We start from the raw sequence: 22314 nt of genomic DNA, 5'->3' as shown, positions 1-22314 counted from the left end.
CATTCTATGCCATAATCTCATCTAATTCTCATAAGAACCCTCCAGTGTCATAAATGAGTTAACCTGGCACTTGCAGTAATTTTTTCAAGGTCACACAGTTGCTGAGTGCTAAAGCAAATTTGAGTCCTCTTTCCATTCTGCCACATTTCCTCTTATAGTAATTATCTTCAACTTTCTCACATCTGCTCTTTTAAACAATTCAGTCCCTTCATGACTTTGAAAAAAGATTGATGTAGCATCTTGGAATTAAGTGACTGGTATAGTGCCTTGCATATGGTAGTCTGTAAATACTGGCTGAATTGAATCAGTTTTTCCAAAATCGGAAATGAGCTGTTTTTTAAAGTATAATTATGTATGTATACGTAAATCTAAATCACACATCTGTATCTCAATCAAAAGAGGTTTACCACAATATAACATTTTATGCATTGTTACCTCTGAGTAGTAGGATGACTGGTGACTTTTTTTTTAGTTCTGTGTATATTATAATTTTTCTGCACTGAGCATGCATTTCTTATTTACTTTTAAAAAATTTTTAAAGAGGAAGCTGAAGTTTTATTTCTTCTATAATTACATATCTAAATACATAAATTATAGATTTAAATATAATCACCTTACTAATGTGTTAGTGTGATAGCAGATATGGTATATGCATTTATAAATGAATTTGTTGTTTTTAATTTGAAAGGATTAACTTTGAAAAGCCAACCCATATTAGCAAAAGTGTATCATTTTCATTTGACTTTTAACAATTCCAGATATAACCATCAGCTTTTCCTTCCAATTTGATTTTATATGTAGTAGATATATTCTTCTGGAATAAAAATTTACCTGTTCAAAAAAAACCTTTTCAGCTAGAGCCAGGGAGTACAGAGGTATAAAGATAAACAAAATCTCTGCTTTCATGTTACTTACTTTCTTACCAAGGGTTACAAACTCACATGTCTGCAAATGCCAGGCTGGTAATAAACATGAACTGGACGTAAGATGATAAATGAAAACTGACAATTCATTGCTGGGAAGGCGGTGGGTTGGAATAGGGGAACAAGGGGATGGTGCAGGATTGGAGAGAGGACACTGCTGCTACTTAGCTCCATCTCATTGTTACCATGAAGGAACATATGGCTAACGTTACCACATCTTCCAGATTTTTCAAGAGAAACCAGGACTCTGGATTTTTACATAAAATCTCCCAGTTTTTAAGTGCTGTCAACTAATTCTAATTTAAAAGCATCTAGCCAAAAAAAAAGTTTGTAGTCTGCATTCAACTTGTAAGTCATCAGATTTTGGAGTTTGGGTTGGGAATGGAGGCATACTATATTAAAGTGAGATAAATTTCAAATAATTCATCAGTGTTTAACATTCTTCTTAAGGACATTCAAAGCTAAGTTTGAAGGTGAACGTACAACAATTAAGGCTTAAAAGTCACACCACTAAGTGGAAACAGCAAGCAGCAGTCAAATTGGGTTAGGAACACAGAGACTAAATTAAGAATGAAAATTGAAATGGGAGAGACACAAAGGGCAGGCTTGCCACAGAAAGAGTCATCCCAGTGTCTTAAATACCCATCGGTACCAGGCTAAAACTGTGTCCCCAGTGGACAGTGGCCCATAGGTTAACTTGTGCTCCTTCCTACCAACTTCTGTTAAGCCAAATCTAAACTTGTATTACCTGCTCTGCAAATTGTGTACTTTATCCAGGGGACTAAAGAGAGGCCTTATATCATATATTAAAAGAAAATAATTTATAATACAACCCTCCCCCTGTTAACACATTCATTAATTCCCAGTGTGTGCTAGGCACTGTGGTAGGGGCTGCATTACACAGAGAAATAAGGCTGGGACACCCTCAGCACATAGTGCCACAACTACAAGCTTACTTTGATCTCCTTTATTTCAGTCTCTGAGGAAGAAATCTGTTTAGCTTGAAGCTGAATCTCCCTTTCCTGCTGATCTTTTTGTCTTGGAAAGTAGTTACCCTCTATTCCTTTTTTAATTGTCTCTAGGTGTTGTACTCAACCTATACACATCTCCATGTCACTGCCCTTCACATCTTAGCATCTTGAAAGACTAATCTGTTTTTCCTCTTAGTATCCTTACTATCCACTCAGGCTTCAACTTTCTGCAAGGTAGGCTTCCCATTGCCATTCCCTACCTCCCAGATTCCATTGGAAGTGTTCTCAACAAACTCATAAGATAACTTAAGTTCAAAAGCAGTGGATATTTTTTAGCCTTTATCTTATTATTGACCACTCTCTGCTTCTGTGCTCCCATACACTCCTAGATTTCCTCTGACCTTTCTTTTCAGTCTTGACAATTGTCTTGGCCTGCACTTAATTGCCAGTGTTCCCTAGAGTTCTCTTCTGATCCATGTTCTCACTTAACATTGCTTCCTGAATGATCTCATCCTCTCCCTTGACATTCAGCCTGTTTGCTGGGGATTCCCAATCTGTATGTCTCTTAAACTATTGAAATTGTCATATCCCTCTGTTTCTGGTCAAGTTTTCTTCAATCTGTGTTCCACATGGCTAACAGAATGATTCTTCTAAAATATAATCTTGTCATTACTACCTTGTAAAACTTTCTAATTTAAAAGCATCTAGATAAATACATACATACATACATACATACATACATACATACATACATACATCTAGCTGACACCGAGTAAAATCCAAATTTTATTAGATGCCTCCATGGCCTAACATATATTCTAAATTCAGTTTGCTATTATCTTATACTTTCTGCTTAGTCGTGCTAAATTTTTTATTCTTTCCTGATTATACTGTACTGTTTCTTGGCATTATCATCATGACTTGGCAGATACCGTTCCTTTGCATGGAATGTCTTTGCTAGTATAGTGAGCTTTATTTATCCTAGAAGATCAGTTTAAGTATCATCTCTGTGAAGACTTGTCTGATCATGGAGGCAGAGTTAATCATTCTCTCTTCTTTTACCATTTTTACTTTCTTCTGTTTTTAGTACTTTTGATATTTGCTATGTTCTCTTAATTTGTTGAACTTACATTCTAGACATTGAGTTTCTTTAGGTCAGAGATCATGTTTTCTTCATCTCTGGATCCCCAGTTTTAACATAGTACCTTACAGATAGTTATAAGAGTAAACATTTCTGCTGTCTGAATGCAGTGTATTGAATATGGTCCTGTGGATCTCTCCATATAAAGAAATAATTTCAGTACACTAAGAGAGAGGCATGTGCCAGGTATTGTGACAGCCTGAAAGAGGGAATGATAGGATAGTGTGGAGACAGAGAAAATCTTTGCAGAGAAATGGGAAACAGCCTTGGTATGTTTATGAAAGAGACTAGTTCAAGATGTGAGGAATGCACGATGTGCAGGAATAATAGGAGACAAGTTTGGAAAAGAAGGCAGGGGCCAGAAAATGAAGAACGCTTAGCCTTTATGGCTGATCTTAGAGGTTTTATCCAGGAAAGTGATAACACCATATTTCTGCTTTACAAATATCTATGAGGCAATTGTATGGAACAAGAATAGAGGGATATGAGGTTGGAAATAGGGAAAATAGTTAGAGGAAGCTACTAGTGTAAAATTTCTAGAAGTTGCAGCATTTGGAAGGAAAAGGATTATAAAACCTTCTCTACATAACAGAGAAGGGGAGAATGGTCTCTGGGTAGAATCTGGCTCTGCCATTCTTCCTCCTCAGAAAGAGCAGGACTTTTTGATTTCATGATAGAGTGTGATAAAGCCCACATTTGTATAAGCAATGATGTCATTACCACCAGTGCAGGTCTAACTGCAGGGTGCTACTGTCAGTTTTCCTCTGTTTATAGTGCCTTCTAACATCTTGATAAAATAATGGTGAAATATTTTTTACAACTTTCTGACTGAATGCTGATTTGTCTCATTTCTGCTGCAGTTTTACCTGATGATGTCATTGATTACTAGGACAAAAAAAATATTTTTATATTGTTCCTTTTTATTTTAAGGGCCACACAGAAAATCTTTCCTTGCCCTTAGCAGCTCACTTTTTCCTTTTACTACCTTCCCAGTACTGAATAGGCTATTATACAATGTATTTGAAAATAGCTCGAAACATTCCACCAAATAATGTCAATCAGAACTTCACAAAGAAAATATTTCTCACTATGAAGATTTTATAGTCCATTTGTCTCCCTTCCCCAACCCTCATTTTTAAAGTATTTTATCCTAGTAACAAAAGTTCATTTGATTTTAAAACTATTGACTATAGCCTTATCTGTTTTGAAGGCAAGGTGTGTCTTAAGTACCCTTTGTAACCCAAACTGTCACAGAGTTGACGCATTTGTTGCCATGAATGAACAGTAAGCAGCATTTTCATAAAAGTGCTAGGTGTTTTTTACTACCAACTAGCTTCCAGGAGGATTTTCTGCTTAAGAAAGCAGATTAATGTTCTGTTTACTTCTTTTTAACCTATTTTGGCCTTTCATAAATTCTGCATTCTTAAACTGTTTTAATGTTTAGTCATTGTAGGTGGTTATCTATATTTTATGTCTTTTCTATTGTTATTTTTTTAAGTATATTCATATCTCAACTTAGACTTTTACAATTTTAGTGATTTTTTTTTCCTGGAACTACTAAACCTCTTTGTTAAAAAATAAGCCTTGTCAAAAACGCTTCCAGTGAGAGTATTAGGGCCATGTGGGTTCAGATTTATGATCCTTCACCTCATTGACCTTGAGTCTGACCGTGTCATTAAAGTCATGTCTGACCTCCATGAATATTAAGAATATCTGTATGCACTGAATATTCACTTCCCTAATAATCTATTAAGAATTAATTAACTTATCTAAACCATCCCAGTCTCGCAGAGGCACTGATAGCAAGAGGGAACATGTTCAGATTTATTCAGAGGGCTTTCAAATTAAAACACCACAATAAATTCTAATATGATTCTATTTAGAACTTACTGAGAATTATTATCAAAGAGACAACAATTACCAATAGGTTTTAAGACAAAAAATGGTTGAAAGAGAATAGTGTAAACTTTAATCTACTTATATTTTTTTCTACTTATATTATTAATCCATGGTTCCTTTTGCACAGATGTCACCAGTTTAATAAATCCTATGATGTTGTAGGACTTTCTTTTATTTGTCCCCAAAGTACCTATTTTCAGTGTGAAGGAAGGCATCCTCTAGTTAAAACATTTAAAAATTTAATGAGCCCATCCTGTACTATTCATCCTATCCATCCATGTCTTTAATGATTTCATACTCTGATCACATATAGTCCTTTCCTTACCTACATACTTCCTATCCACTGCCCCTTTCAGATCCCAAAGTCATTTTAATTCCTCTTCTCTGAATCTTCTCCAGCTTTATTTTGTCTTTTTTGAGGTAAGTAATCTGAATTACAATAGTATTTCAGATGTAGGTTTTACTAAAGCTTTGTATGTGAAAAAGATAGTGTTGGGTTTGTTTCCTATAGTTGTCTTTAGTATTACACTTTATTGAAAACCTTAAATAAAATTTTTATCTTTAATTTGAATTTTTCTTAAAAGATATATTTATTTCAGAGAGAGAGAGAGAGAGAAAGAGCAGGGGGTGGAGGGACACAGAGAGATTATGCTGGAGCCAACTCCCTCACTAAGCTCGGAGCTGAGCCTGACATGGGGCTTGCTCCCAGGACCTGAGATCATGACCTGAGCTGAAACCAAGAGCCAGCCACTTAACTGACTGAGCCACCCACGTGCCCCTAGAGTGAATATTTTAGTGTTCATTTTAAAATTATATGTGAATGGGGATCCCTGGGTGGCTCGGCGGTTTAGCGCCTGCCTTTGGCCCAGGGTGTGGTCCTGGAGTCCCGGGATTCAGTCCCGGCGTGAAGCCTGCTTCTCCCTCTGCCTGTGTCTCTGCCTCTCTCTCTCTTTCTCTATGTCTATCATGAGTAAATAAATAAAATCTTTTAAAAAATAAAATAAAATTATACGTGAAGTAAAGAAAGTACTATTAAGGGACACCTGGGTGGCTCAGTGGTTGAGCGTCTGCCTTCTATTCAGGTCATGATACCAGGGTCCTAGGATCGAGGCCTGCATTGGGCTCCCCACAGGGAGCCTCTTCTCCCTCTGCCTATGTCTGCCTCTTTCTGTGTCTCTCTCATGAATAAATAAATAAAAATCTTTTTTTTTTTTTAAAAAAAAAGGCCTGCTAAATAAAGCTGCTAATGATTGTTTAGTATCTTTGTTAAAGGTTCTTATAAATTACCAAAAAAAAAAAAAAAAAAAAATCCTTGAACTGTGGTTCAAGGTTCCCTGCAAAAGTTTTATGTGTCTGTTTATCTTAGAGTTAAAGTTATCACCTTGCACTGATGACAAGGTAATACTGACCTGCACCCAGTGGTTCATTGAGCCGTTGCTGCTGTGGTTCACTAAGAGAAGCCTAACATGCTCATTGTACCTGATATTACCAGGGGAAAAGAAAGAGTATTGACTTTGTGCCAGATACTTTTCTAAGCACTTTGCATGTATTAACCTGTGAAGTAGATTATTATTCCAGTTCTCCAGATTAGAAAAAGTAGGGTACACGGATATAGGATAACTTCCCACTAAGTCAACCAGCTAGTAAATGGTAGAGCCATTTTTAAAATCCAGCCAGTGCTCGCTTCAGCAGCACATATACTAAAATCCAGCCAGTCTAGCCCCTGGGCCTGTCTTCTCAGGGCATATCATGTCCTTATGTATTGTCACTGACTTTTTGAAAAAATAGTAACTTAGCTATCCTTTTTGCAAACATCCTTAAGTTTTGTGATTTCTTTTACTCTTTACCCACCATTCCCTATAAAGAGTACGCGAAAGATTTTAGATAATGACTGTGTTGGTAAAATTCTAATCTGGCTTTCATTAATTCTAGTTTCTAGTCATCGTTTTCTAAAACTGGATAAATAATAAGATTTGTGACCAGAAATTTAAAACACCACCCTTACCGATGACCCTGTGGTCACAGAGGCTCCACTTTTGCCACAAAGTATATTCTAAACAGCTCCACTTGAATTTCTGATACCTTAAAAAAGGCTTTTGGCATTCAGAGCATGTCAGAGAATTTGTAGGTAGTCAGTATAACCACTACCACACTTTGAAAATCTCTCAATTTTAAGGTTTAGTGCTGAGATACGTATCTCCAGCTTCCCTGTGCTGGTGAATAGTCGGTAATGACAGTGAGCACTGACGGATTCCTGTCTAAAAACCTCTTCTGTTTTTGCAGTGGATAGCCTGCTGAAATACACTGGCTATGGGAATGCTGCAGGACTGTTGGCGGCCAGGGGCCTTTTGGCTGGAGGAAGAGGAGATAATTGGTACTCAGAGGACGAGGACACAGACACTGAAGAATACAAAAATGCAAAACCAAAGTATAGTATCAAGTTTCTTTTCACCTAACTATGTCTGTGCCTTTGATTTGGTTAGTTGCCTTTCACTTCCGTCGTCTCTCATTTTCCAAGTGTTTCTTTTCTTTTGTGGATTTGGAAGCTTTCCATTTAATAGTGTTTTTAGATGTGATTTAATAGCTAGTGGCTTACAGAGTGACTTCAAGTAATTGAGGAAGGATTATATTGTAAGAAATGTTCTGCTGCATGCTCATTACCCTCTCCTAAGTATTTGGAGATATGGTATTTTTAGACACCTACCGTCATATACTTAAAAGGTATTATTGCCTAGTTTTTGCTTTCTTTTCCATAAGGTTGAGTAAGGTATAATCAAAACGAAGTATATAAGTTGATTATTTGATGCTTCAGTCTTTCTCAGAAATCTAAACATAGGTTCAGTTCCATGAATTCTGATCTTCCTTCTTGCACAAAAGCCATTATGAGTCAATAAAATGGTACATTACTAGCAAAAGGAAAGGATAGCGCTGCAGCAAATTTTAATAAAAAATTTGGGTAATTGTCTTTTAATAGATGTATTATTGCACTGAGTAGACAAACCAGAGAATCTGTCAAGTCTTCCCTGAATCAGTGCTTAGAAATCAAAGACACTAATTCTTCTTTTATCCCAGAACAGACCACCTCTACTTCCTTCTGTTTCTTCCCCATCCTGTTCATCCCTTTCTTAACCCACATCCCAGGTAAATTTCTTAATTCCACTTATTAGAAGTTATTTGAGCTCAATTTTCTGGTTTCTATTATTGAATATTAAAAGGGTATGCCCTTCCTTTTTGGCATTATCAATGATGTTGACGTTCTAGGTTTTCTACTGACAGGTTCTAGAATGTAATGAGGATCATGTGGTAGTTGATAAAGGATAGAAAATCATTATCTGCAAAGTTAGGTGCTTTTTTTAAGAGATAGATTGTGCCCTGTTAACATGAAAGTACTATGTTATCAGAAGGTAAAAGTAAAGATCATTCCCTCATTAGACAAGACTTATATGACGTGTATTCCTTGGCAAATCAGGCCTGGGTAGGTAGCATTATTAGTATCTCCAGTGCTTTCAGCCTCAGGAGGATCTTATAGAGTGTGACCTAGAAAAAAAGACTTTTGGGGAAGCTAGCAGTGACTCTAAGCAGTACATTCTTAAGACTGCCACCATTTAGATGTTATAAATCAGGCATCTCCATTGTGTAATTGAAGCTTAGATAGAGGAATCATACTTTAATCTTTCCCTAATTATAGAAGTCATCATTCTAAATTAGTCCTGCTAGCTCTTGATTTTTCTATTCCATAAACTGTGCTTTCATATTTAATCTCTCTCCATTTTAATATTTATCTCTCTCCATTTGAGACATTAAAGTTTACTACTTGAGGTACACTTTCATATTTTTAAATGAAAGTAGAAATTATGTTAGGCATTCATTGTGTCCCAAATTATGTGGACAAGTCAACTAAGATTAAAAAAAACTTTTAAATGCTCACAGATGGTTGATGTCATTATATCACAGAGTATATTGCTGATTTTGTTTGGTAGATGACTTCTGTAATGGTGATGATCACATGTCTCACAAGCACCAGAATGCTTGGAGAAAATACAAGAACTCTGGGTCTCTCCTAATAGAATGGGAAATAGAGATGTGTTAGATTATGAAAATGATTTTAGATTTCAGGGGAACACCTCTTCTTTAAATCAAGGACCATCATGATGTTTGGTATTGTTATTGTCTTGGCTAGGAAGATTCTATACTTAGGCCTTATTACCTCCCTAGTTGGAATCTTCTTCAACTTTTGGACCTGGCCGATACTATTCATAGGAATGGTGCGTTAGTGTGATCAGAATAGTCACCATTGTGAAATCTTGTGTTTCTTTCTTTTTTTTTTTTATTTAAATCTTGTGTTTCTTAAACATTGCTTGTTTACAAATATAAATAGGTGTTTCTCACCTAGCATTACATCTTTCCCCTTCAGATAGATTTGCATCTGCTTTTTTCTTATATCTTCCCTCTTGTAGGTAAAACACTGTGGTGCGAATTTTGTTCATTTAAAATATTTATTCATGGGGCACCTGGCTGGTTAAGTTGGTAGAGCATGTGACTCTTGATTTCAGGGTTGTGAGTTCAAGCCCCATGTTGGGCGTGGAGCCTACCTAAAAACAAATAAAATACTTATTCAAATGATCCTTGTGAAACAAAGTACTGTGCAAGTAAGAGAACCCTCTATACTCTGGAAAGTGATCTACTGTGCTCAAAGAACCTAAAAATTATGAAAACTTATTACCAATCTAGTCAAGCTTATAAAGTCAGCCTCTAAAAAGATTGCTCTCTCCCCTACACTCTGATTACCCTTCACCAATCAGTATTCCCAAGAACACAGTGTGCTTTCCTTATGATGCATTTATTCACAACAGTTGCTAGTATTGGCAGAAGCAGAGAAATTACCCTTTATCCAATTGGCCCTAGTCCTGTTGTCAAAAATATAAGTGGATTCTGATTGTTGCACCAAGGTAACCTATAATCCTTTAATGGAATCTGAAACCAAGAATTGTGTGGAGCTTACACTCAGGCTATGGAACATCATTAATTTCACAACAATCTTTTTTTGTGTCAAAGTAAGTGTATTTAATGGACTGGAAATGGCTTTCTGCAATTAGCAGAAATATACTCATAGAATCAAGTTACATGCCACACAGGTTTTTGGTATATGTCTAGCCATGTTTGTTATAAGTTTTCAGATAAACTTTGGTCCTGTATCGAAGAGAAAAATTTCTAAATTCTAAATTTTATACCTGTTTCTTTTATGTCTCGGAACATAGAGACCCCTTGACTCTACAGGTGGCATAAGAAACTGACTAATGTGGTTTGTACATCATTCCAAACGTCAATTCAAAGATGTGTTCCTAATGACATTTGGCTCATTTTAGACCAGTGGTGTTCAAGCTGGATATATAGGAGCCTGGGGGTCGTTAAAGGGCTGCTAAATGGAGGGCAGAAGGAAGGGCTGGCCAAAGTGGGTAGAACTCTAAGATACTTCCTTATACTCTTCGTACCCTACACTACTTCAAAATCACATCCAGAAGCTTAAAATCATTGTACTAAGCAACTGAGGGGTGTTTCCTTCTTGACTATATTTCTCTCAGAAGTAGCTGTGGTAGCAGCTGTATAATTTTTCCAGCATGAAACGAGAGACTTTTTTTCTTTGTCAAGATTTGTTTTGTTGCTTTAAGTCCCATTGTAATTGTCACCATATATTGAGGCTATACAAAAAAAAAAACAAACAAAAAAACAAACTTTATTTTTACTATTTACTGAAGGATATAGTAAATTTCCACTCTGTTCTTTTTATTATTTTGTTGGGGGGGGCAAGTATTCTGGGGAGTTTTTCCTGGAAAGACATGTCTAGCCTTATTTGCATATAATTTCTCCTTCCTACCCAATCTCCCCCTCCTTTCCTGCTCTGGGCTTGCAAATGCCTTTTCCTGAAAACCCTGATCCCTTTTCTAGAGGTTGCAAATTCTCTGTGGATAGGCTCGATTTAGCCCAAAGTTAGGTTCTGCTTGCCTCCTTGATGTTGCATTCACTGGTTATTTAATTTTGTGTTTTTATTTTCTGTTTCACATAGTGCTTCTTAATTCCTTGCCAACATTTAGAATTCAGATATTTCAGATGGAAATTTGGATTTCTGACTTCTTTTGAATAAGTTCTGATAACAACATTAAGCCTGCATTTTCACACAGCAACTGGCTGATGGAGTTGCATGGTGGTGGTCCCCATCATACCAGGCATTAGCTCCTCTGGTTTAACGGCAGATCCTTTTCATTCATCTTACCTGCTTAGCCCCTGTAAGGATTTGTCCTTAAAGCCCCTTTTTTAACCAGAATACTTTGAGTAAAATTTAATCCCCCACTTTTTAGAGATTAAAGATAACTTTCATATAGCTCAGAGAAATTTTAGTGGCTTTTTTGTTAAATGACCTAGTACTATTGATGTTAGCCAGATGTAGCAACAAATCAAAAGCAAAAGTCTTGAAATATATTTCAGCTTTTACATATATATTCATATGCTCTTACCTTTTTATGTCTTAATCCCTTTATCACCAGGCCCATAACTGGTCAGTTCATATAATGACTTTATGTGATACAAAATGCTCGATAATATACTACAAGGGAGTTTAAATAATTCTTGTCACCTAATTGAAAGACATATATAATCATAGAATTGGAGTACTGGGGGAAGCCTGAGTGGCTCAATGGTTGAGCATTCGCCTTCAGCTCAGGTCCAAAATCCTGGGATCAAGGCCACATCAGGCTCCCTGCTCAACAGAGTCCTTCTTCTCCCTCTGCCTGCCACTCCCCCTGCTTGTACTCTCTATCAAATAAAAGTATATAAAATCTTAAAAAAAAAAAAAAAAAAAAAACAAAGAATCGGAGTACTGGAAAGATGGGGGAGGGGAACAGACAAGGTAGAACAAAATCATACCATAAAATTACCCAATACATATCTACCACAGTTAGTGTACTTATAGCATCTTAAGACTCAGAGTCTTTTTTTTTTAAGGTTATTTATTTATTTATTTATTTATTTATTTATTTATGAGAGAGAGAGAGAGAGAGAGGCAGAGACACAGGCAGAGGGAGAAGCAGGCTCCATGCCAGGAGCCTGATGCGGGACCGGATCCCGGGACTCCAGGATCATGCCCTGGGCCAAAGGCAGGCGCCAAACTGCTGAGCCACTCAGGGATCCCCAAGACTCAGAGTCTTAGAACAAGATAAAAACTAACCCCAGAATTTCAGTGTTAAGATCCTGAAACCTAGAATGTTAAGTCTTAAACTATACTATTTGAGGTTATAAAGGTGGCAAGTGATTTTTTAAATGAAAATAATCTATTTTATGAAATCTCACTTTGTTGTTACAGTGACTATTTGTTTTCTCTTCCTCTCTGGGTAGGGAAACCACAGGAGTCTGTTTTGAAGTGGGGAGCAAGAGGGCGGACAGTGTCCATGTCTGCCTCCTGACCCCAAGTACATTGGCATTTTTCCCATAAGAGAGGGGCACAGTTTGATGCCTCAACTTGTGTTTTATGTGATATAGTGTACATTCTTCTGGGGACTGGAGGTACTGCATGAGTAAAGGATGGTAAATTCTCACTCTGTAAGAATGAATTTCTGGCCACTGCTTTTATGCTTAGTGAGCAAAGGATTTTGTGACTTTAGTAGCTAATTTCAGAGCAAGCCATCAAATCATTTTAGCAGCAGGAGACTTGAGGTCAGCTTGTGGAAAATGGACATCATTTCTATTAAGCCTTTAAAGAACCAAGAAGAGAATCCAATGTGCCCTGATTTAGGAATTCATGTCCTGACTTTATATTGTGGATACTACAGTGCTTACTAGTATATCCTCCTAGCACATTTTTCCCCTGAAAATGATGGATCTGATTTCTTAAGTCACCCCTCCATTGAACTTGAGAATAAAAGCCTTCTCTCAAGAGGCAAATCAAACATGTTTTACATAGTTAATATATCTGTCTTCCCTTGTACTTTCTTCTAAGACCTGATTTCCCTTGTCTGCTTGGGAAGTAGTATGTGCCTATAATAAGTACCTTCACTAATTTATTTATAAGACTCGTTGTTTTTCTAATTTAGAAGGTGGCAGAAAGGAAACCAGTGAAAACATTCTGTTGTTACAACCTAAGCAAATAATAAATGGGTGGAATTACATTTTCATTGTGGCATCTGGATACATCTTAAAAACACTGTAGTTCTCTGAAACCTTGTCTGGGGCCCGTTTGTCCTTGACTTTTAGGGACTATGATGACCCCATTTAGTACTTTTTCCCATTTATTATGAGATCAGAAAAAAAAAAAAGAATAGTAGCAAACAATGAGTCTCTGAAGTGGGCACCCTAACCCTGTGGTTCTTAACCTCATTGTGTATCAATCACCAGGAAAATAAAACTCATAGATTTAGTTGGTCTCAGGTGAGCCCTAAGCCTTTTCTTTAAAGTTTATCAAGTGATTATAATGTGCAGCCAAAACTAAGACTCACTGACAGGCTACAGTTTTCAGACTATCTCCCAGGGATCCTAAAAGTGCCTCAGGGGCAACCTTAAGGGGAAGCAAGTAAGTATAGACAAACAGAAGGGGCTTTAGGCCTCCACTCTGCTTGACCACCCCAACCCTCTTCTACCTGAGCAGTTCCACTTTGTCTATTTTATATATGGGCTTTCTGTGTTGATATCATTTGTTTAAAAAAAGGCGGGGAGGTGGGTGGTCGATCCACTGCTTTGAAGGAAAAAAAAAACTTTTTTAATAATGGCTGTAGACATAGGTCTTACAAGACCATTAAAAAAAAAAATGTTTTAGATCTGGTTTGTGAGGATACTGAGCTCAGAGTCCTTCCCAAGAATCTGAATATCATGTACCCTCCAAGGAATGTCTAAGAAGAGTAGGAAATCTTTTAGTAATAGATAATACCTAGTGACCTAACCCTTTTATTACTCAGATGAGAAATCCCTGGTCAGTAAAGAAACTTAACCTGCTCAAGTCAAAGTCTAAAGCAGGGCTTGCAAGGTAGTCTCCAGAGGATCCGATTGATCACAGGGTCTTTGATTTGGCCCATAGGATTCTATCTCCTGCCATATTAGACTAGCACTGCCCTCAAATTTATCCCAGTCCCCAGCATTCCACACTATTTACAGTTGACCAGTTCATTCATTTGCTTATCCTGCAGACCTGCCCACTGAAAGCATTTGGGTTAGTAGACCCTAGAAAGCACTTTATTAGCAATTTGCTGTTTGATTTTAATGATCAAATGAAATATCCCTGCAAACTGTCCATACATGGCTGAAACAAAAATGCCGTAACCTCGTCTGCTTTTCCAGAAAGATGTTTACATTATAGATGTTTAGCAGCCACTGAAGAATTTTCTTTCATCTCCTTTCTAAAAAAAAAAAAAAAAGCACGGCTTTCATCTAAGAGGATAGCTTGTTTGGTATTAGAACTTCATACAAAGTTTATGGAACATATTCATTTTAAGTACTTTATTAAATTATTTCCAGAAAGCCAGATGGTATACCTGTCTCTTGGTAGGCTAGATTTCATTCCTTTTTTTTTTTAATCTAGGTCAGATCAAATCTAATTAAAATTGTTCTTCTGCTTTATCTTTTATTATTTGAACACTCACTGCCTTCTGTGGTCTCACTAATGGACTAATTTCCTGAGATGATAAATTGGCATGCTTTCATTTTCAGATTTCAGCCTCTCTGCCATCATTTTTCCAGTTTTTTTGACACATTTATTTTATGCTGTATCACAATATGGATTTCTCCTACTCTGAAATCATTTGTCCCCTTAAATTAATAAACTATGCATCCAAGGATATTTATCCTAACGGCACCAACCAAATTTCATATTTTTAAAAAGCAGCCATCCCTTAAAAAAAAGTTGGCAAGTTAGCTATTTTTTTAAAGAAAGCTAAACTATCACCCATTTCCCAAAGCAAATTAGTAGAAAAAGTAAACTTTTAAAAATTGCTATAGCAGTTCTATACTACAAAATTGCTATTATTGCCAATTTTTGGCTATTATACTCTTTCTTATTATAACTTACAACTTGGACCAGAAAGTATAGAAAGAGCATAATTTTAAAACATACAGCATAACTTTTTTTTCTTTTTGTAGCATTAATCTTATCACTGGTCATTTAGAGGAACCAATGCCAAACCCCATAGATGAAATGACAGAAGAACAAAAAGAATATGAAGCCATGAAACTTGTCAACATGCTTGATAAACTTTCCAGGTATTGTATTCCCATCCATTTTCTGCTTGGTTTCTAAAAATGTTCTATTTCTTTGTCTCTCTTACTGAGAGTTATCATGGAACAGCAACTCTGGAAATCCATGTTAATTGGAACAGGGTGGCCCGGGCAGCAGTAGTTCAGATCTCTCTTGGCTACCATGGTTTTTCTACATGTGCCGCTTCTGGATGTGCATTCTTAAACATTTAAACTCTCAAAGCTAGGATAATAACAACTAGATCACTGTGATATTTAACCAACTAACCTCCCTGTCTTCAAAAAGATGCTGTGAGTTAGGTTCAGTGATTTTGCTGCTTCTTGTATTTTTTGTTTTAGTCTGTTTTGGTTTTTGTTCCAAATCATTATGCTTTTTTTCCCCCTCATTTTTGATGTGCAAGTTGGCAATTCTGTCTTTTTGGGTTGCTGCTGAAACCAAGAATTCTAAAATGTCATGTACCCAACAGGAAAAAGTGAAAAGGAATAGCTCAAATTAAGGGTTTTCTGAAAGCAAGTGCTTGTATTAATTAGGGGTTCTAAAGACAATCTCCCCTTCCTTTCTTGCTTCACACTGCCTTCCCTTCCCAAAATAGCCAGTTTTGAAAATACCTAAGTCAAATATATGCTAATCAGCAACTCATCATCTTAGAAGAGTTACTAGAAAATATTAATTCCTTTCACACTTACCTAAATTGCTCTGTTTTCTAGTCATACATTGAGTCACTGTCTCTTTTAAGCCATCTTGAGTGAGTGCTTCTGTGTGTTGGTGGCAGCTGCCACTAAAGGTGTATTTCTTCTGATCATCTCCTTTTTCACAGTAACTATGTAAAGGCTAGTATCCTTCAGTCATGAGAAGTAGCAGCTGGAATCCAAGGAAAGCCAGAAAGCCAAACATTATAGGGAAAGGTATAACAAAGAAACAAGTAGAGGCTAAAAGCACAGCAGGAGGCTGACTCACATGGGGAGTGTGACAAGTATGTGGACACTGCAGAGTCTAAGCTTGTTTCAAATGATGCTGGTCGTGTGGTACAAGTTATATAGAAATAAACAGCTTCTTCATCTACAAAGCTCATATGACTAGAATTTAGTGACTTCCAGATAGTCCTTTGAAATTTTTATCTTTTTCCAAAAAGGTTAGAATATGCTCATAGTCTTCAAATGACCTTTGTTTGCAGACAACATTCTCCATACCTTTATATAGAACTGACATGTTCCTTTACTGAAGGAATTCTGGTCAAATACGTATAGGGTAAACTTACAAGAAGCAGACAATAAGCTCTGAATGAATATAGAAACATAAGTATTGTGCTTGGCTACTTCTGAAAGGACCTGATGTAGCGAGTGAAACAGTAGAAGCTGGAGAGGGAAGTGTTAAAAGGACCTATGTGGAGCATATCAGTGTGTCAGGATAGTAAACAAGTTTCATAATTTTCACTCCAATAATACAAGTTCTTAAAAGAGAACCCAGATGCTGTTCAACTACCAATACCCTAGATGAGTAAACTCCAAATTAGGAAAGTGGGAGATGGGGAAAAAACTGCCTAAAATAATACAGTATAATTAAGGTACTTGACTTACTAAAAGAGATAAGACCCTTTCACAAGGCATCCTTGTACAAGGGACAGAATATGGTGCTAGGTCCTTCTCCTTTTAATCCCAGGGGAATCCACATATTCTAGAAGCTGCCAACAAATAAATACAAAAATGTCAAGTCTGAAATATCCAAGCTTCCACTTGATTTAAACTATGCCTCAAAGAAGATGCCTACTCACCCAGAAACACCCAGCAGATGCCCAACTCAATCTAAAGGTGATACTGATTTTTGCATGTATAAAACAGAGCAAATATGTCTTGTGTTGGCTTTGATGGTACCAATTTTGCCATTAAAATTGAAGCTAAAGGCAACTTTAAAAACAGTCCTAAATCACAGACTTTTTGCATGACGTGTGATGGGTTTTTTATATTGTCTGCCTTTGTTTGTGTGCTTTCTAACATTTGCTCTCACTAATAATGACAAAACTGTATGGAGATCAGCAGTGGGCATTCCAAAGCAGGAATGCAAAGAATGAACCCATTCTTTATGCATCTTATGTGTTTGTCTTAAGTTTCTTCTCTCTCTTCACTGTTGATTTTTGGTTTTTGGTTTTTTGAGGTAGAAGAGACGGCATAGATCCAAAGTAAACTAAGTTCAGTACAATTCAGGGAACATTTATTAAGCAGCTACTCTGTGCAAGGCACTGTGCTAGGAAGATGAGGGAGATTCAGAGAACGTGACAGGCTCTGCCTTTGGAATGCACATTCTAGTGAGAATAATGGCTATAATCTGTTCTAAAATACAAGGTAGATGGAAATAATGACAAAATAAGGTCTATGTTGAACTGTAAATACCCAGGAAAAGGAGCAGTTCATTCTGTCTGGATGAATCAAGGACGATTTCACAGGGAAGATAGCATTTGTGCTGATTCTTGAAGTTAAAAGGTATTTAATAGATAAGTGGAGAAATGACCATTCATTCCAGGTAGAGGGAAATCTATTCTTATCAATAATAGAAACCTTTGGTATTCACAGACTGCATCTTTCTTTCACAAAGCTCAGGTTGTTTTATTATTATTTGATTAATATAATCTGTTATCAGATTTATAACTGGGGGAAGCAAGAACCCAAAGAATTGCCCAGAATATTTCCAAGCTACTGATGTGATAATCCATTTCCTTTTAACAGTTACAAAACACTTCCACATACATTCTCTTTCTAGCTTCGTGACAAAGTGAGGCTAGGAACTTCATTTTCCAGAACTCAAGGCCTTTGCTCTGTCCACTGTGCTACTGTGTCTGTCTGTTAGAGTCAGTGTTTGCCAGAACACTTCTTAATCATCCTCTTCAGCATCGTGCTACTGGTTCCCTCAACTGTCACTCTGAGGATGTTCTTCATCCCACCAAGTCTTTATTGTGCTAAGAGTGTACTGTAGCTTTGTCTGATTAACTTTCCTTCTCAAAAATGAAATCATTTTCTCCTGGGCCTGAATTGAAAGGCATGTGAGTAAAGGCTAGGTTGGAGGTGACGTGGCCAATGAATGGACACTAGACACTTCCTTTTTTCCATCCATAGGAGAGCAGATGTGAAGGACCTGCACCAGGATGGTGGTTAGCAACAGTGGCCCGTGCCAAAGCACTTACCAAAGTGATGACTAAGGTTGGTCATGCCAAGTACTGTTACTGAGCCTGGTGTAGGGTATAGATGTCATCCACTACCAAAACTATAAAACCACCAATGCAAAAATTAAAGTTAATTTCCGCTTTGCCCCCATGCTGGACATAGTAACTGCCACAAGGAGCTCACGCCCTCAGCAGCTTTATCATAGCTATATTTCCAAGGACAGTGGAGAGATTCATGCTCAAACATTTTCTTCCCACTGCTTACCAACTGATGTAGTAGTATTCCTCGTGATTTTGTCTGTGTATATAAGGATTGTATTTGCAACAGATGTAGGTAAGGGGATTGGCAGTGGACCTGGAGATCTTAAGAGTTTGAAAATAATCTGAACCCTGTAAATCCCATCATGTCTAGCTAGTACAGTGCCTTGTACCCTGTGGTTCCCCTAGTGTATGATGATGAAATAATGAGCACAGCTGATCCCCAAATCTGTAGGCCGGTTTTTTGCTCTATCAAATAGCCTATGTGGTTTAAGACTTTATACCTTTGTCAGTTCCATTTCTTAGCCAGATATGATAAAATTCAGGGCTGGAAAGGAATTCCATAAAGGTACTTCGGCCCATGACTAATTTAAATATTGGGGTATATAATTTATTTAAAATGATCATTGTAATGTATATCAAACATAAAGACCTGAGGCATGAGATTAAAAATGTCAAATGAAGCTTTCTTTGTGAAAGCAGAGGTAAAAAAGGGTAAAAATTCCTTCTCTGAATTGGAAAAAAAATAAGCCCCTGCAACCTAAGTGGGAGATCAGAATGGGGACTGTGTGGTTAAGCAAGTCCAGTGCAGCTAATACAATTGCATTCACCTTAGCTACAGCACACAGCTCATGTATAATAACACAGCCTCCTCCAGAAGAAGGGAGAGAGGATTGATTGGCTTAAGCTTAAACTAACCAAAGGAAATAATATTTCAAGTTTAAGCTTTGTTTTGACTTTTCTAATCCCCTTTAGTTCCTTAATTGGAACCAGGCACTGATTAATCACCACCACCACCCCACACCATCCCACCCCACCCCGGTCACATTTAACAAGGTACATTGCCATTTTGCTTATATATTCTATCAAAATCTAAATTTTACATTTAAATCATTGTTTCCCATTTCTTCCTTATCTATTCCTTATTTTATATGTATATAAATAATGTGTGTAGTATTTGGGACATGGCTTTCTTAGTAAATGCAGATTCCAAGTATGGGACTAGTTCCCTTTAATCCAGAGATTATTTTTAGACTTATTAAAGTTGGGATTATTTTTAGACTTATTAAAGCTGGCTGACTGAAAAGTAATATGTAATTTTTCCCCTATGAATAAGTTACTGTGCTTAATCAACAACTGTTGATTACACCCACCTTTATGATAAGTTAGTCAAGGACATGTTTTTCAGGTATGTTTCTGAAACATCCAATTTTTGAAGCATCATGAGATCTATTGTGGGTACAAAAGTATAAAGATTTTAAATGTGAAGGGGCAATTAATTTGAGAAACTTGATATTGTGTGTATTTAGGTCATCAAGGGCCCTTCCACTGGCTAGACATCTCTAAGTAGGATGTCCTGCTACCTTTGTATTGTCTGTTGGTAGTCATTGTCCTTTAAACCTCTGTGGTACGAATGACTACTTTGAGCTCTTAGCTTAAGCACTAGCTGAAATGGCTTCTATTAGAGAAACATCAAATAAGAATAATGTCCCCTGGCTGTTTGTGCTCTTAGATACCCTCCTTCAACTTTTACATCTTTCTAATTGGGGAGAGCATGTAGGAACTTCTATATCTACTGTTTTACTCAACAGTGTCACTGGGCAGGCTGACCCCCTTATTGATAATTATTTTGCTAATTTGAACAACAGGATAGAAACATTCTGTAGAGAAATTGCCAAGAAATAGATGACTTCCACTTCAGGATAAAACTGAATTTGATTCTTAGCACTGTCTCTAACCTCTTTCTCCATATTTTTTTTAACCATGCTGTTTAATGTGAGGTAGGTAACAAACTTTTAGAAGCTTTGCATGTGATCTTCTAACAGAAATGAGGATACAAGACTAATATTTCTACAGTGCTTTAAAGTTGAAAAAGTGCTTCCATATATATGATCTCCAATGATCAGTAAAACAACCATCTGAATTAGATAGGGCAAGGAGTATTTCACTGAGAAATAAGTGGGACCAATCATTAAGTGACTGACCCAAGATTGGGCATCTGGTTAATGACATAGCCAAGATTCAGTTCTTAGTCTTAAGACCCCAGATCTTACATTATTTTGAAAAATGACCAACAGCTCTCAAAAATGTGTCAGTCTGACTTTAAATAAGATGGTCTAAATTTTAAGTAAATGCAAAGCACAAAGATAGATAGTCAGCATATTTACCTGAGAAGAGAATTAAGATCTGGAAGACACGTATTCCTGCTTTTTCATTCCATAGTAGAGGTCTTCTCAAAGATCAGGTGAGATGTTAAAATAAATAGTTTATATCAAACATACACACACACATACCTTTATATGAAGGAAACCAGTGAAATTGCTATGACTCTGTGTTAATATAAGTTCTTTTAATTACTTTAAAAAGACAATAATTATAAGTATTCTAACAAATTCTTAAATTTAATGCAATCACATTAAGAAAATCTAACTTTAAAAAGGCTTCCCAATGGGACTGTTTAGTCAGCTCCCAATTACCTTTACAAAGTAGAAAGTAGACCAAAGTAGTGGACAATATGCTATATCCGTTTGTCATGGAAATGATATTTTTATGCTACATATTTACCTTCCTAATTGTACCCAGTCCCAAAACACAATGGTAAGGTCTGAGGGAAGATCTCAGAATTGCTTTGGAAGAGGCAGGTTAGAGACTTTAAATTTGCTATGGTAAAGCCACCATACCTCTCCAGATATACTGGGTTAGTGGCTTAGTTAAAGATCAGTGTACCCAGTCAGCACTAGGAGGCCATTAGATGCAAAATCATGAAGGATAAAGGGTTAGGGTCCAAGCCCAAAGGACATTCTTTCCCAGTATGTAACTGAACATGTTAAGCAATGGCCAAGGTTATACTTTTCTATGAGAAAAAGGGGTTATAAACACTTATAAGCAAATCAACAAGTTATTAGGCAGTCCACTGTACTTCAGTGTATTATGGACTGTTCCAGCGATGCTGAAATCTTGAAATAAGATGCACTTTCAGACTTGGAATTAGAGCAAAGATTACAGAGCTGCTTTCTCTGGGCTAGCACCGGCTCCATTCTAGCAGGCATTTTTGGAAAAGCTCTGTGTTCATTAAAAATGTTTTATTTACTTACCAGCTTCTCATCCTATCTTTCAAATGTGAAAAGGAATTAAATATGAAATGGCTAATTTAAAATGTCAGGGTTCTTTTTTTCCAAGCCAACCTTACATTAAGAGCAGGAATCCCTGTGCCACAGAAATGGTTCCCAATTATCCCGTCTTGGGTTTTGTTATACATTGTACAGGAGTCAACAAAACAAGTATGTAACAGAACCTGCCTAAATAGCAGCCACCCTCATTAGAAACAGAGAATTAATCAGGGGGCGATTGAAGGAAGCAGTGCCTCACAGGTTTCCCCCTTTCTTCTTTTCTAATCATAGAACAAAATATATTACATAAAAGGAACGGAACTATTATGCAGTACTCAATTAGAGGGAGGTGAATAGGTCTCTAACATGCTGTTTTATCAAAAGAGCAGACTGGTGTTTGCATGACTGTTGTTTCATTACAGACCCTGTCATTAATTCCATGTGTCAATACTGCCCTGTAGTACACAGAGCAGACAAGAAAGAAGAGCCCTTGAAAACAAGGGAATGATTTTTGAGTCGTTATCAAGCTAAGTGGCAAGCGGGAAGCTGAAACTCGTATAGGTAAATTCGAAGGGACTCTTGGGAGATCTGCAAGTGGGAAACAAGAATGCATTTTACCAACTG

At 36.9% G+C, this 22314-nt stretch overlaps 1 protein-coding gene and 1 long non-coding RNA gene across 8 annotated transcripts in view; one reads left to right on the top strand and one right to left on the bottom strand.

Moving 5' to 3' along the window:
- RIC8B (RIC8 guanine nucleotide exchange factor B) overlaps nucleotides 1-22314 on the top strand; it is a 99431-nt gene that overhangs the window by 69109 nt on the left and 8008 nt on the right. The window contains exons 8-12 of one of the 7 annotated variants that reach the window (XR_013389203.1): nucleotides 7218-7362; nucleotides 15054-15173; nucleotides 16828-16976; nucleotides 18276-18359; nucleotides 22113-22251. Coding sequence is in view for 3 of the 7 variants with exons in the window: in XM_077914765.1 (XP_077770891.1) it covers nucleotides 7218-7362; nucleotides 15054-15173; nucleotides 18276-18315 (305 nt within the window). In the remaining 4 variants the exon portion in view is untranslated. The remainder of the gene's footprint in view (nucleotides 1-7217; nucleotides 7363-15053; nucleotides 15174-16827; nucleotides 16977-18275; nucleotides 18360-22112; nucleotides 22252-22314) is intronic. The other 6 variants (XR_013389202.1, XR_013389204.1, XR_013389205.1 and 3 more) reach the window with 6 other exon arrangements.
- On the bottom strand, nucleotides 14086-16837 carry LOC144323850 (uncharacterized). Its single transcript, XR_013389209.1, has 3 exons — nucleotides 16746-16837; nucleotides 15855-16029; nucleotides 14086-14314 (listed from the first exon to the last, which is right to left on the bottom strand). It is a non-coding gene; the product is annotated as an uncharacterized LOC144323850 (long non-coding RNA).

The sequence above is a fragment of the Canis aureus genome, chromosome 11, assembly GCF_053574225.1.
Source record: "Canis aureus isolate CA01 chromosome 11, VMU_Caureus_v.1.0, whole genome shotgun sequence".
NCBI classification, from domain to species: domain Eukaryota; kingdom Metazoa; phylum Chordata; class Mammalia; order Carnivora; family Canidae; genus Canis; species Canis aureus.
This window is presented reverse-complemented; position numbering and strand designations above follow the sequence as displayed.